Source organism: Cynocephalus volans, chromosome 16 (assembly GCF_027409185.1).
Source record: "Cynocephalus volans isolate mCynVol1 chromosome 16, mCynVol1.pri, whole genome shotgun sequence".
NCBI lineage: Eukaryota > Metazoa > Chordata > Mammalia > Dermoptera > Cynocephalidae > Cynocephalus > Cynocephalus volans.
Genome location: NC_084475.1, coordinates 65,960,734 through 65,977,380, shown reverse-complemented (window position 1 = coordinate 65,977,380; position 16,647 = coordinate 65,960,734). Strand labels below are relative to the sequence as shown.

The 16,647-nt window shown below is 37.9% G+C and overlaps 1 protein-coding gene across 8 annotated transcripts in view; it reads left to right on the top strand.

The window, feature by feature from the left end:
* The window catches only part of ELAVL2 (ELAV like RNA binding protein 2), a 70,250-nt gene that overhangs the window by 22,235 nt on the left and 31,368 nt on the right, over nucleotides 1-16,647 (top strand). For all 8 annotated transcript variants that reach the window (XM_063080507.1, XM_063080506.1, XM_063080503.1 and 5 more), the window contains exon 3: nucleotides 11,636-11,739. In XM_063080507.1, the coding sequence (XP_062936577.1) occupies nucleotides 11,636-11,739 (104 nt within the window). The remainder of the gene's footprint in view (nucleotides 1-11,635; nucleotides 11,740-16,647) is intronic.

Genomic DNA, 16,647 nt, shown 5'->3' with positions numbered 1-16,647 from the left:
ATAAAAATTGTTATTTTTTCCTAAATCTTTGTGTTGATTGGGGACAATGGATACCCTTTGGAAACTTACTTCATCTTTGCTAAAAATATCAGTAATTTAATTCTGTTCTTTCATTTTGAAATAAAATGAACTAAAATGGACAGTTGTCCCCAGGTGGAATCCTTGTATATATCACTTTATGGCAAACACTTTATCAACAATACAGATAAGGTAAGATGATGTTTTTATATTATTGAAAGTTTCTTCTGATCATGTGATTCTATCTACTGTTCCCTTCTTAATGACCCAGGCTCCCTCCTTCTCACTCTTTTTTTCAAACTTGGTGTCACCTTATTATACATGAAGGACTTAGATATGTGCATGCATTCAGAAGTCATGTATAATTTTGCCATTGCTGCATAAAATGTCAAAATAAGGTTTGTTAACAGTTGTGGTAGTTTCTTCCCACTGATGGTAGTTATTAATGCTTTCTGTCCAGTCGTAATAGCAGCTCAACTGTGGAAAAAAGGGATTGAAGTTCACATTTTTACAATTACATGAAGGAGGTCTCAGAAAATCATAAGCCTTCCCTGGAGCAATCATCATGGGTTGGCTTTTTGGGTGTGGCTGGGGTAATCCGTACCTGTTAGATAGATGAGTATAGATAAAGAATATTTGTGAGACAGCAGGGAATGGTGCATTGTATTAATCTCTAGGTACTAACCTATAATTCAAGAAGTTCCTTGCTCCCTTGTTACTTCTCAGGATGTGAGAGGTTATCATGCTAGGAGGTATAGATGTTCCTTGGGCCCAAGGGATTACCTTAGATTTCAGTCCTCGTCCTTATTCTAGAAGGCCTACTGGTTCAAAAGTTTGATTTGGGGGATAAGGGGCCTTGTGTTAATTGAGTCAGCCGTGCTCAATCTGAGCCAAGAATTTATTTGGCAGAGGCTCAGAGGAGGGTAGCATGAGCAAAAGGTTCTTGGAATAGAAGAGCTGGGTTGGGGTTTATTCAGATGAGAGGCTAGCCATTTAGGATTGGAGCAGTTTGTAGGGACTTGGGAAAGAGGTGGTGGGCTTTTATCCTCTAATCTTTGCTTTTATTTATTTATTTTTTTTAGTTCTCCTTGACCCTAGATCTGTATCTCCTCAGTGACTGTTCCAGGCCACCAAAGTTAACGTCCCCAGGTCTCTCCTGTTTCTTTCCTTCTTGCACCTCACTGCTTGGTGCATCCTGCAGTCTGACCACTGCAAACCTTCTCGTGGGGCAGCCCTGCTCTCAGGTGGAAAGTCAGCTAGTTTACCTCTGTGCAGACTACTTCCTATTCAGCCTGCCTTTGGCCTGACCATCTCTTTTATATCTCTCCAATTCATTCTTCTCCATGTGCCTACCCTTAATTTCTCTGTCAAGAAATGCCTGAATTTCATCTGTGTTTTCTTCCCTGTCCCCTCCCCCAACATAATAGCTGGTTGACTGTAGGGGTTTTTTCCTTACATTTTATTTTTTTGAAACATAATTGATTATACATATTTGTGGGGTACAGAATTGACTATCAATTCCTTGCATACAATATGTGATGATCAAATCAGAATAATTAGCATATTCATCATTATAACATGTAATCATTCTTTGTGTTCATTAACCAATTTCTGCCTAACCCTCTCCCTTGCCCCTTTCCCACCTCTAGTAGCCACAGTTTTGTTCTCTTCTTCTGAAATTTCAACTTTTTGCCTTCCTCCATTCTTTCCTGCCTTTCTTCCTTCCTTCCTTATTTTTTAGCTCCTACTTACGAGTGAGGACATGCAGTATTTCTCTTTCTACATCTTATTTTGACACACTGTAGATTTCTTTTTCAAGTTTGTCCTGGATAAGCATGAAATGAAACCCCAGTGATTAACCTTACATGTTCCATGTTCATTAGGTGCCTACATCTCCCTTGCTTACTGTGGGACTTTAGGTTTTTAAGCATCGTAGAGGGAAGAAACCACGTGGTTTTGATCCCACCTTCTTTTCCACAGCTACAAAATCATACTATGCGTATGAAAGCATTTTAATGCAATCTGCTGAGGAGAGAAGTGTCTTGTGTGGGAGACAGTTTTGGCAGGAGCAGACATGTTTGGCTTAACTGTAAGAATTGCTTTCTGAGTTTCTGGAAAAGGAGTATGTAAATCAAGGCCTGTTTTAAATGAATCTCTTTATAATGCAGATATCGTTCATCTATCTGTTTTGTAATGATTTCTTTTGAGGGTTTAAATAGTTTGTGCACCTGCTGGATGCAGTTCCTTTCCTTCTAGGCATTTTCCTTTTGTATGTAGTCTCTTGGATGGATTAAGAACTGTAAAGTTCCAATTGATTGATTTTATGACAGAGAATAAGAAAAAAAATGCAGGTGTATTTGGAGATTATAAATATTCTGGTTGGAAAGTTATGAACTTTGGGTGCACAGGATTCAGCCTCAAATTAATACCCAAGCTTGGCCAAAGGTCAATCCGGCCTTCAAAACCTTTCTAGCTGTGTGCCTTTGATTAAGTTAGTCAGCATCTCTGAACCTCCAATTTTATATCTGTAAAATGGGTACAGATCTACACAGAGCTTTGTTGTGAAAATTAAATATGAATGTATGTAATGTTAGGATCATAAGTTGTTTGATAGCATTTTAGTTAGGCAGTGGTATTGTTTGCTTCCAGGAAGTTAGAAACAAGCCCTTACATATTTTGTTCAAGAAGAAAATTGGTCTCTAACAAGTATTTTTTTTTTTGGTCATGTGGACTTGGTGGTATTTGTATGGTCTAATGTTTCCCATTCTTCTGGACAAAATAGGGAGCTCTTCATAGTGGTTTGCAAGACTCTGACATAATTTCAAAAAGGACACTAATTATAGTGCTTAGGGCCTTTAATTTTTTTCTTGCAATATCTGAATTAAAAAATCTGTTACAGAGAGAACAGCATTAAGAAGCTGTCTACTGCTTCTCAATGGACTGCGTACTGGTTTCTTTGTGTGTGTGCATTTTGTGCAGGCATGATAGAGAGAGAGAGAGAGAGAGAGAGAGAGAGAGAGAGAGAGTGTGTGTGTGTGTGTGTGTGTGTGTGTGTGTGTGTGTGTGTGTGTGTGTGTGTCTGTGTGTGTGTGTGTCTGTGTGTGTGTGAAGATTGACACCAGCTGGTAACATAAGCAACAGCAGATGCCCTTTTTACTACTGCAGTTAACTGGTTTCCCTCTTGCCACAATACTATTTTGAGGAATATAGTTCCTTTGCCCTCATCCCGAATGATATTTACTTAAAGGACTCCATTGCCTCTTGAGTAAGCACAAGATAAAGCAGATAACATAAGCCCATGTTCAGAGGTGAGGAAATCTGTATAGAGTTAATTATACTTAACAGAGAAATGAGAACATTGCTGCAGACCCAAGCCTTTAACTGAAAGTAGATTGTGCGTTAGCTCATAGTTGTTAATGTCCTAACTTTATTGTGTGTCCTTTTTTTAAATGTCCTAACTTTCTGGCCACCTGAAGGATTTTTGGCTTTTGCTCTCATCACATTGGCAGCTTCAGTATTTGAAGATAGAACTGCTGATATTTATTTTAGAACAGCTATCTACATCAATAAGTAATGGAACTGGCTTTTGGGTTTTTTTGTGATGCTGTGATGCTACACTATCTCACTCATGCTTTCGAGCTAGAGAGCCTGCACCAAGTTAAAGTCTTATCCTAAGATGTGTATACTAGAGGAATTGGTTTATCTTACCACTTCAGATAAAGATAATTTTTCCTAATCTTCCTGTTCTTAGATGCGAGACATCTTAGTACCCAGTGCAGTATTTGGTGAGAATTTAGAGGATTTAATAGGCTGTTTCTGTTCTTGATAGCCTAAGACAGAATTGTGTGGGAGTTCTTAATGTTGTCTGAAAATGTGATATATTAAGAACCCACAGTTTTGCCAACTTAAGCAAGGTCACGCTGCATTGCCAGCAGATTCGTAATTACTAGGACTGAAGCTATAGGAAAATAAAGCTCTACCAGTTGCATAATCAGGGGACAGATATGGCCGTTAAAATTAACTTGAAAATGCCCTGATGCTAAGGACATTAATTGCTCCTTCTAGAATTAGGCTGCTTAGGTAGTATTTACCATATTATCATTATTTACAACTTTGGTTTCAGCAGAAAAGTTATAATTTGAACTCCTCTGTATTATCTCAGTATATCTGTAAGGTCCTGAAAACTATTTAAAAATATTGGGGACTTTCAGTCTGAGGCCAGCTTTATTAGCATTTGGGTGGAAGATGAGTCTTGGAGTGAGCCATCTGTTTTCTGTATTATGTGAGTGTCTAGGTCGAATTCTCTCTTCTTGTGATAATGCCTGGTAATGTCCTTTGGGAAGCTGGTAAAAAAATGCTCCGAGCTTTCAGGGAGGCTGGCTGGGGCTGTGGTAATAGAATCTGACCAGTCTTCCACCTCACAATATTGTCTTACTAATTTGAGGGCAGCGAGGAGGATCAGTTCAATTTGACCTGAATTAGTTGAGTGTTTAAATGGAAGCATCTGGTTTACTACATTTGAGGAAACTCAGGCTAAGTCAGGAATTAAAATTTGGAGAGAAATGTGACTAGAGAGGATTGTATCCCTGTGTTCTTCCAAGATTCTCTCAAACCTTTCCCCTCTGTGTGGTACCCACATGGTTTTGCTACATATCAGAGCTGAGATATTAAGAAAGCTACTTTGTAAAGTCTGGTACAAGTTGCTTTGCTGCCAGAGTTGCAGTGCACAGCCTGTCTGAACAGACACACATAATGAGTGCCCAAGAACAGAAAGTCCATCTGAAGAAATACAACACATTTGCAACTTTATTGTGTGTTTAGGGGAGTAGGAGAGAAGAGTGTTGCAATGAGAGAACTGGGTCTTTATTTAAAAACAAAAAATTTCCCCTGTTGGAATGAAACCTTTCCCAAAGCAAATTATTTGCCTTTTTTTTGTTTGTTTGTTTTTTTGTTAAGGTATGCAGTTTTATATAGGGGCTGTGTTTAGAGACAGCAAGTCTTTTCATTTTGCTTTTTTTCAAATGTTGCATTATTAAACCTCAGGTTGCAAGAGTCTTACTTGACAGAGAGGACCATCGTGACCTGTTTTTGCTAACTGTGGGATTTAGAAAAGATTCATGCTGCTTTTATTCGCTTTTATTTCCTAAAACATTACTACTGCTCTAAATGAAATAATAGATACACATCAATCAGTGTAGTCACCTTTTATTGTTGATTCAACTACCAGGTTTTTACAGAATTCACTCTGCATTTTATTTGACTTGCACATGAATAGTCTCAGCAGACTTAATTATATTAGTGAAAAAGCACTTTCAACAAAATTATATGCTGACATCCCATAATTCATACTTACAGATTTGTGAAACAGATTTATGTAAATCTATCAAATTACTCTAGATAACATTTTTTAAAATTGAGATTTTATTTTAATGACATTTGTAGAAAATTTATGTGAATTTTTACAGGAACTATTTTTAAAAATGTATTTCATATCACTCCCTTATGAAGATCAAATACTGTAACATTTGAGCATCTTGTCTGCACATATTCTATAATCAATCTGGTACAATGTAGGGACATGGGAAGCATGTTTATAGGGGCAACTCCTAAACCATAAGCTCCTGGAAGGCAGGCACTGCTGTTCCTTTGTCATTCATTCATTCATTCATTCATTCATTCACTGAGCATTTAGTTAATAATCTGTGCTGGGGTCATCTTTGTCAGGAACTTGCTTGACTTTCCCTTGCTCAACCGTCTAGTAGGAGAGGGGGATCCAGATGGACTCAATACACATATGTAGTAAGAAAAAGGTATAACATAAGAGGCTGTGGGAGAGCTAGGGAGGAGCATTGAACATTGTGAACGCATTAGGGGTGGAGCAAGTTGTGGCAGGCAGTGGTCTCAGAGAAAGTCTCAAAGGATACATGGGAGTTCACCAGTTTCAGGTGTGCTCCAGTCATAGGGAACTGAATGTTCATTTTAGGGTAAATGTGTAGGAGTAGTGGAAGCTGAGCTAAAGTGGAAGTAAGCAAGAAGCTGATGATGACCAGCCCTAGAAACCAGAGCATGGTGAGATGTGTCTTTTAGGAACATCACCTGGCAACATTATAGTGGTGGATGTCTGGTTTTGGAGTTAACAGAGTGTGGGGAAGGGATGATTGATTAGGATAGTGTGGCAATAGTTTGAGCCAGAATAATACAGAAGGACCATGCTAAGGCAGAGGAGGAGGGGCAGATTTAGCCCGTAGAACTGGCAGGATGTGTGATACCTGTATGGTTGAACTTGAGCTGAAACAAATCTATTTGCAGATCATAACTGATGGACTATGAGCTACTTCTTCAAGTCTGGGATCTAATGTTACCTTCAAGATGAGGCCCATCCGACGACTATTTGAACAGCAGCCCTGCCCCTCTTCTTCCTACTCTCAGCCCCTGCTTCTTTCTCCTTAGCCCTTCATTTCTTGTAATAAATTGTAGAATTTGTTCATTTGTCTCCCCCTGTTAGAATGTAAGCTTTATGAGTAGGAATATTTTGTGTTTAACCTCAGGGCTGCAAAGAAGGGTTTCTGTAATTGTTCAACAAGTGAATGCTAACGTAGGTGAGAAGTTTGTAGAAAGATGTTTTGTTTTGTTTTTGGTGGCTGGCCCATTCAGGGATCTGGACCCTCAACCTTGGTTTTACTGGTACCGTGCTCTACCCATTGACCTAACTGGCCAGGCTGACTTTTTTTGTTAATACAAAATTTTCATCTTCCACAATTTCATGTTGACAGGGGTCTCATTTAATTTTGGTTGGATAAAATTAAATTAATGTGCCAGGTTTATAATCAAGAATCAAGGTGGTCTGTTGCCTGTACCTTTAAACCTGAGGAGGTAATTTGGTATTCTGAACATTGGTAGTAATTTGAAATAGAAAAGACTAAATAAAGTGACCTTTAAATGAAACAGGTCCAGAAGATTGTGGATTTTTAATTAAAATATGCAATTAAATTTTTAATTAAAGTATGCTATTAAAAGCAATGTAGGTGGCAAGGGAATGGCTGATGCTTTGAATTACACACAGTTTGGGATAAATTGGCATTTACTGTGATTCTCGTAGTAGTACTTTGTCACTCAATGGGTTTTCTTCCTGCTCTGACCCCCACACAGCTCTTGATGGTTCTTGGTCTCATTCAGAGGCCTGTGGAGTGTTTCAGCTCTGTGTTATAGATCACTTGACCATGGTTCTAAGCAGCCTGTTTATAACTGTTCTCCTTGTGCTGGGAGCATTTTTTATAAGTGATTTTCTATCTCTGGTGAAGGAAGGGATCTTTTTGTGTGTGTGTGGAGTACATGTTAGATTAAAAAGGAGAGTGCAAAACAAAAGGCATTCACACACAAGGGTGTACAGAATACATATGCTGACATGCAGTATTGACCTGGAGTTCTCAGTACTGGGCAAGGGTCATAGGTGGTATGACTGCTCAGACAGCTTCCTTCATAGAGAAGTTCTAGAATTTCTGACATAGCTGTTAGAACCGTGACTTGGACGAATGGTTTCAAAATCCTTAAGAGCATGTGACCACTGGTAGCTAGTGAGGACAGCTGGGGAAAAAGTGGTGATGAACCTGTTCTTGATGTTCAGTTACCAGGGGGAGTTTTTTGGCTTCTAAAGACAGAATTTGTTTATCTTAAAGTCTTTGGTAAAAATTTTCTTTTCATCGTATTGGTTTCCATAATGGTTATACTTAGAATTTAAATGTAGGGCTTTATAAAATTTTTTAAAAAGTGATTCTTGGTTTTGGTATTATCAATGTGCACATTCTAAATTCAGAGTGAGTTGAAAAATAGATTTGGATGATATGGATAAATGACGCTTGGTTTCCAAGCCTTTCCTGTGGCTCATGACTGTTACAAGTGTGGGAAAAGTGGATCCAGGCTGGGTTTTCTTTGTTTGTTTGTTTGGGTTTTTTTTTTAGATTTGACTTGCTACTGCTTTTATTTTTTTTAAATGTGCTCTCATGTATGATAACCAGAAATGTGCACTATATAAATAAGATGTGATTTACGTTGTCATAGGAATGAATAACAGCATAGAAATTCATATGTAGTGGAACTGATATTTGCACAAAAAGTACAGAAATTTGAGACAGTGGGCAACCAAGAAGCAATTTTTTTGTGGTAAAAACTCTGTCAGAAAATGCCTGTTTACATTATACTTCAGGCATACTAAAGATAGTCAGGTATAAACTAGTAGTGAATTGAGTACAGAAGAGCACAGCATTTGAGAGAGTCCTGGATTCAAGGCCTGACTTCACTCCTTACTGCCTCCCTCTTTGATTTGTAAAAGCTGATCTTGCCAGGCGTCAGATATCACTTCTACCTGATAGAAGAATCTGAATATCGAACATGATTAATGTGAGGCTACAATGAAACAGTACAATACCATGTAGCTGAAAGGTGAGAGGGGAGAATCTTGCCTATCTTGCTATGATGTGATGGCTTTATCTATTTTAAGCATCCAAGAAATATTTGCTGACTTGACAAACTCATACAATGAAAATCTGTAAAGTCCCTAACTTCCTCGTGTTATAATGCCAACATTTTAATGCACCAACAACAGTGGATTTAGGAATGCAGCCTTTTAGCAGCAGATACCCACTTCCATATTATTTTGCTTAGGATTATAGTAAAATTTTGCTTACCTCTAACATATTCTAATGGATGGGTAGCACTCTTTCTAATAATACCACTAGGCAAATTAGAAACTTCTTATGAGGAGGAGAGGTCATTCGGGGGTAAATAATGCCTGAATTTAATCCATTTACAGGTGGTAGAAATTTGACTGACTCATTATTAGCTACCCATGATTGCTTGAGGGAGTCAGGTCAGAGACCCTTTCAATGGTTGGGCCCTCTGATGGTGATGTTGGTGATGATAACCTTTGGTTAAATAAATAACACCATTAAGCTTCTCATTCATACATTTAGCAAACCTGTGAGTGCCTACAGATTGCTGAGAGAGCGCAGAGGCCAGCATAGGAGGCAGCTGGAGCAGGGCAGACTTTTCACTATCAGGCACTGCTGTGCCTGAGACTGACTCAGGAGGCCAATGAAGTGTTTCTTTGAAGTGATGGATAAGATTTTAGAAAAAAGACTTCCATATATATCTTACAAATGCAACTGTAAAAAGGCAGTCTTCCCTGCAGAGTCACTTCACCTGCTCAGACCATCAGCACTTGGCCCGTTTTAGGGCTCCCAGAAGCCCTTTTGTAGCCCCAGGTCATCTCTCACCATGAAAACAGTGCTTTCAGGGGGAAAAAGGAGGAATTGGTAAAGTCAACTACATTGTGTATGTATTGATAAATTAAAATAAAAAAAAAATAAAGCCAATCTCTGGTTTAAAAATGAAAAACAAAATAAAACAGTGATTCCTCAACCTGGTTGTATGCTAAAGTCACCAGGATTTCAAAAAGCTGGTACCAGTGTTTCATAACAGACCAAAAAAAATCAGAATCTTTGAGCGTGGGATTCAGGCATTTTTTTTTAAAGCTTTCTACATGATTCCATTGTGCAGTGAAGGTTGAGAATATGCTGATTAGAAGCTGCTAAAATGCAGGTGAATGGATAGTGCAAATATAAAGGAGAATTGGACTCTTTATGCTGCTATAATGGATAATTTGATTTATTTTGTCATAGGATAGCAGTGTGACAAAACTACACAATATGATGTTTGGCTTGCCTTTTCTTTTTCACATTATATTTGTACCATCTTCCTAATTTAACTTTAAATGAATACACTTAAACTCCTTAACATGTACTATATATGTTATTTTCTGTCACATTATCTTTTGACCAAGGTGATCTACTTTCATCAGTGAATATTCTCATCATTGGCTCAGCAACCTAGTTTGGTAGTAATTATTCTCATTTTACACATAAGGAAGTTGTGGTTCAGAGAGGTTAAGTAGCATCTTCAAAGTCACACAGTTGGTAAAATGGCGGAGTCAAGACTGGAACTCCTCTGTCTCTAAAGCCCATATTCTTTTCATCATAAGCTGGTTCCTTGAGCAGATTTTGTTAATGTTCAACCAATTTGAATCCTGCTCAATGACAATAGAAGTACAGCACATTTTTAGAAGAGGGCACTGTGCAGGTAGTAGGCACATGATAAACGTTTGTCGAATAGCAAAGAGCTGAATGTTTGAAAATACAGTGGTTTCACGTATGACTTTTTTATAAAACGGTAAGATAAAAACTCTGAATTTTAGTGTGAGAGAAACAAGATGAACTTAGTTTTTAGCTCCCCCCTCCCCAATCTTTTTCAAAAACAGGAAAAAATATATTTTGATAAGACGGCGTATGTTAGCAATGATTATTCCAGATTGTGATTGTGGTCCTCAAAATAAAATCACAAGTTTTCATGCTTACTAGGTATTGTATTTAGCCTTCTCTTTTCATTTGTGTAGTAACAAGGAACCATATAAGGATAACCAGGGTGGCAATCCTAAATACCCATATTCATAACCACTTGGACCTACAGTGCCCATCAAGAACAAATCCTTCACTTTCCTATGAAACTGATGCAAAAATGGTATTTAATAAGAGCATTTGGACCTTTATTGAGCATTTTCCAGGAAATCGTCAGTTTGTTTTGACTTTTAGTGGAGTAAACTTTTCTTCTGCCCTTTTTTGTCACCTTTTCAAACTGAGAAACTTTTCCTTAGTTGAAATACTGAGGGCTTTGGGATTGACTTTATTGGTGTGTGCATTCCCTTGATTCCAACTGCTTGATATCATTTTTTGAGAGTTGGGGCATCATTGAGCTAGTGGTGAGAGGGCTCAGATGATAGGAGGAAAACAATAACAAAGACTTATTTTGAAGCAACTCTTACTCAAAACATTTTCTCTGTTTTATTTTTGTTTATGCTCTTTTTCTTCCTTTCCCACGTGTTCTCGTTGGCTTGGATGTCGTCAGTGTAAATCTTTATGTTCCTATTTCCCGATATTCCTCATCTATATCATAAAAATCCCTTTAGAAAATTTGATTGCGTTTATTCAAAGAAGCCCTCCTCTAAAATAAAAGTACATGTACATGTCTACACACACACACACGTATATACACGTACACATGATTCTTAACCATTTTGACTCTGAAATAACTGTACTTGATAAAGCCTGTAAATGTGTATGGTTTACAGAACACTGACAGATTCTGGGTCGATGTTTGCCATCTTCCCATCTTATGGGTAAGGAAACTGAAGCAGAAAAGGTCTTGCTGCTTTAACCCTCTCAGTAGCTCAGCGGAGATTACACTCATAGTTTCTGAAGCTGAATGTCACCTTGCTGTTGGCACGCTGTGGCTCAGGCAGGCCATGTATGATGAACACTTTGGGGAAGTGTGTGTTTTTCAACAGCACTGCTTGCTGAGTTCTACCTGATGTTTAAACTTGCAAATGTAGTAGACAGGAGATGAGAAAAATACTACATGCATATTTCTAGAAGAATTAATGGAGAGTTGTTTTTGCTATTGAGAAAAAATGCTGGTGTTAATGACCACGCCATATGCCAACATGAAAGTTGATGTCTGTCAGCAGTGTAGAACTAATATATGCCCTTTTCACCTTCTCTTTCATTAGGGCAGAGCTTGGGATATGGCTTTGTGAACTACATTGACCCCAAGGATGCGGAGAAAGCTATCAACACCCTGAATGGATTGAGACTTCAAACCAAAACAATAAAAGTATGTTTTAAATTTTTTTTATATGTATTAGTAGAACAGAAGCTTAAAAAAATTAGGGTTTACTAATTCTTTCCTTCCTCTGTTTTGGGCTCATATAAATACTTCTTTGGGAGACATAGTAGAATTTTTTTGTTTGCATGTTGGAGGAAGTTGTTTATTCATGATTATTATATGTAATCACTTGTGAATTAAAAGGACAGAGCAGCAGCTTTCTTAGATAAGTACTTTATGAAGCCTACTGAAATCTTCTACCCTTGCAGAGAATTACTTGTCTTATAACTTGAGGAAACCTTAGACGTGTTCTTTTTGCACAGGGGTTGGCAGACTTGTTCTGTAAAGGGCCAAGTAGCAAATATGTTGGGCTTTGCCAGCCAACATGGTCTTTGTCACAACTTCTCAACTCTGCCCCAGTAGCATGAAAACAGCCATAGCCACTGAATGAATGAACGATGTGGCTCTGATCCATTACAGTTTTGTTTATGGACACTGAAACTTGAATTTCACATAATGTTCATGTGTCACAAAATATTCTTTTTATTTTTTTCCCCACTAAAAAAATGTAAAACCACTCTCAGCTCGTGGGCCATACAAAAACAGGTGTCAGGCTAGGTTTGGGGCTTGGGCTGCAGTTTCACTCTGTTTTAGCAGATTCAGGTTATTTTTCCTGTTATATTTTTCTTTTCAAGACATGGTAAATAATTTTGTGGGTATTTTTCTGCTTTCGTAAATTTTTGAAATTTTAATGTAGATTTTCTCTGGATAAGAAGCTAATCCAATTCACAGAATGGATTTCTTATCCTTTAGAAAATGAGATGTTGTCTCTAGCAAATTCTTAGTACCTGTACCATTAATTTACTCTCTCCTGCCCAGTGTAGACATTGCCAATCAATCATGGCACTCTTTCTCACTGAGTCAAGATGTGGTTCCCAAATATTTTTCAAAATAGTGTTCCAGACAACCTCTGTCAATTGACTTAAGTTGGAACCTGTTTTCCACCCTTGATTTAAGAAGCCAGTTCAGATGGTACCCTGAAGTGGTGAGAGGAAGTTAGTCAAGGCTGGCTGTGGCATCCGTCTTGCTTAGAGACTTGTCTACAAGATTTCTGTTCATTTTTCAGGTATCTGGAAATGCAGTGTGTCATCTTTGTGCTTAAAAGTTGCTTCTCTAAGAATTGTCAGTTAAGGTGATTTGTTAGCCTTGGGTAGTTTTGACATCTCATTCTTTATATTTATAGTCCTATAAGAAAAATGCCTACCAGCTCTGTCTCATTTAAAAGAAAATGTGTATGTATGGTGGCTCCCAAATATTCTTGGATGTAAGATGTCCATAAATTCTAGATGTTTCTCAGTCAAGAAAATGTCCTATTTGAAAAGATTCACCCTTCAGTCAGAAAATGAACTGGTTACTGTGTTATCAGAATTTGAGGAAATAAATTAGATTTCTAATACAGTCTAAGATAATAAAGACTTAAGTTTGTTTTGACATTTTTTCAACCTGGACTGTTTTTCCTAATTGTCTTCACTTCTCTGTATACTTCTTGTTTGTGTCAGAGGTTAATCATTTAGCAGTTACTACTAAGTAATAATCAAGCACTCTTTAAAAGAAAAAGGTATCCAAATCCTTGCAACCTTCAGACTGGCTGTTTTGTTGCCCTCTATCCTACTGCAGATTTTTGTGGGCCTCCTCTTTCCCAGCTTACGTTGATATTCAGGATTGCTGCTGATTTGTCTTAGTTCTGAGGTCCTGAGTTGTATGGTTAAGAAAATGGAATGAATGGTTGGAATGGCTCATCCCAGGAAATAGCCTTTGCTTCATTCCAGAAATAACCACCCTTATTTAATTCTAGTGAGTCAGCTGTTTTTCTATACATCCTGATTGTACTAACATCCAGAAGAAGGTAGCAATGTAGGGGAACAGTTCACCATAGGAGAAATGTCCATGCCCTCAAGGAGACCTTTAATGACAGCTGCTTCCTTACTGTTTGCTGTCCAGCCTTCTCTCTTCAGGGCCCACCTGCTCAGGCTGAATATGTAGAAGAAAGGACAGTAATGGCTTGTGGCTTTTATACTGTGACATCTGCTACTTCTCTTCTGATTTTCTGAAATGCGGGTGTGGGTGATGGGTAAGCAGCAGGCTACTTCTTTCCCCACCCCCATTTGGTTCCTGCAAAAATATCAGATAACAGCTGGTATCCTCAGTTTGGCCCAGATTTCTCTGAGAGGCAAAGCAGACCATTTTCCAAAAGTATATAGCACCATTTTTGCCTGTTTGTTCGTTATGTTTTTATTTTTTTTCTTATTTTCAATTAGACAGGTTTTGTGCTATTATGCATCATCTTGAGCCAGGTTTTTCTAGTGTTCATAGTTTCAGGTACCTTTGGGAAGCTGCATTTAAGCTTTCCTTTTCTAGGATACTATTCCATAAATTAGTCACTTTTTCCCTCCTCCAGTCTGTCTTGATGATGGCTGTCAGGCTAATCTTACAAAACAGCACTTTCCTCGTGTTACTTCTCACTCAAAATTCTATCATGTTTCTTCGCTGTTTTACCATATCCTCTGGCTTAGCTTTGGAGGAATGTCGCCAGTGTTATTGCTATTCTCACTGTAGTCAGACCGGCTCTTCACTAGCAAGCTGATCTTATTCCCAGTCTCCGTGCATATACTCTTGTAGTTCCTGCTTCCTGATGTACCTTTCCCCCTCATTTTTAGTTTAACTGTGGCCATCCCATCTTTTGGAGCCCATCTGAAGTCCTTCCTTCACCTGCAGCCTTGCTGGGTTGTTCCAGTTTGAGTTAGGTTCCCCTTTCTTTGAAGTCTGTAATCCTTACCCATGAGGAACCACAGAAGTTTTGAGATCAAAGGGATTCAAATGTATTTAGGATTAAGCACTATTTTCTGCCCCTGATAAGCGTGGAGACCTGGGTGGTCATACAGGTTAGCCAAGACTGGGCAGTTGAATACAGAGCTGTGACTCAATCTTAGTCTCTAATACCTACAGCAAAACTCCTGCCATGACACCATGCTTTACTTTAGAAGATTAATTAGTGTATACAAATGCTTGTGCACTCCTTGAGTTTAGGGTTCAATTCTGTTTTCCAAGTTATTGGAACCAGTTCCTTCCTGCTTATTGGAATATTGAAATACTGAATCAAGTGCTGAGAAAGGTGGTTTATTTAGCAGTTTTTCCTGGGGCTTCCTGATAGCATTAGCTCATTAGGGTTTTGTGCAATAATAGATGGTGTGTTGGATAAATGACAAATTCAAGGGGTCTTAAGAAAAGTCATAAAAGACTTTGTATTATCTTTTTCCAAGAACTTTTTGAAGTACCCTTGTATTCAATACAACTTTGTTGCATCATAATCACAAGGGCAGTGAGTTAGAAGTAAAGGTTTTGGGATCCACTTCAGATCTATTAGATCAGTGTTCACAAATGAGATTCTGGAATTTGTTTTTTAATAAGCTTCCCAGGTGATTTGTAACAGCAAGTCTAAGGCCTACCACTTAGGAACCGTCAAAATGAACCTTTTTGAATTAGTGGGTTTTTAATACATTTGGTATTTTTGTGTGCAAAGTTCAGTTTATTTTCTAGCTTTTTTCACCTTTGATAATCCTCTTATGATTAATTCTGTTAACCAGAATAGTAATCACACTTTTTCTTGAGCATGCTGGATGATAGTTTAGCATTTGGAATTCAGAGTGGTCCAAACAGTCTTCACGTTTATTTAAAAAGTATGGCATATGTATTACAAAACTTAACGTTAGAATGGTATTGATTTTATTTTAAGTAGTAGCGTTCTTAGGTTAAAGTCTCAAGTTAGTTATTCTCGTCTCCTAAGGATCACTTTTTACCTGGTTGAGGAGATGTCCCAGCAGCTTACCGTGCTGGTGACATCATGCTGTCCCTGAACTGGACAGGAGGCAGCTATTATGGGTTAAGCCTGTCCACAGTGTCCCTAGTTTTGACATGGTAAATAAAGTGTGACTATTACAAGATGTTTTTAACTTCTCATATTAGGGAGGGTAGTGAAAAGGTAATGTATATACAGTTCAGGCGTCCAGGGAGAAAAAATCTCATGGCATTGTCAAAAATTGCATGATGGTGGTTGGATGTTTCTCATCGAGAGCCAGCTGGTCCCCATGGGAATTCTTCCTTTTGTGGACCCTTCAGGGGGTCGGTGGTCATGACTATTGTGTTCAGTCTTCATGTTCATTCTCTACTCATTTTGTTTTTAGAGGGTCTTAAGTACTGATAAAATCTAAATAGTGTATGAAACTTTTATGGCTTAAAGTCAATACTTTTGACCTCTTGTCTAGGTTAATGGCATCAGATTTAAATCCATGATTGGCAAAGTAAAATCACTTACGAAAGTACATATAGACCTTTTTTTTTCTCCCTTGAGTTCTCCAAAAAGGTGATTATAATGTACACAGTGAAATGGATGCCTGACTCCTGGCATCTCTCCCAACTTTTCCCTCTTCTACAATAAGCCTTGGAAGCTTTATTTTTCCAGAATATGGGATTGCTTTATCTGGAAAGTAAGAGTTAATGAGAGTACTGCAAAAAGTTCATGGAAGGATTCGTATTATCTTTTAATTCTGTTTTTTTCGCAAACTTCTTGAGGTACTTTCATTATCTCCAGGAATAGAACTTTTCATTATTATTGATAGATATTACCCCTAGAAACCAATCTTTTCTCTACCCCCCAAAAGAGAAAAACCCTGTCTGGAAGTATTACCAGCACAGAAAAACTAAGTTTGGTCTCGATTAAATAGATCTTTTTCTTAATTATTCATGTATAACTTTGTTTAAAAATTATTAATTGGCATACAGTAATATGAAATTTCTTATGTGAAAATAATTAAAACACCATTTAAGCATGTATGGAAAAAATTCTGTTTTAAAAATTGG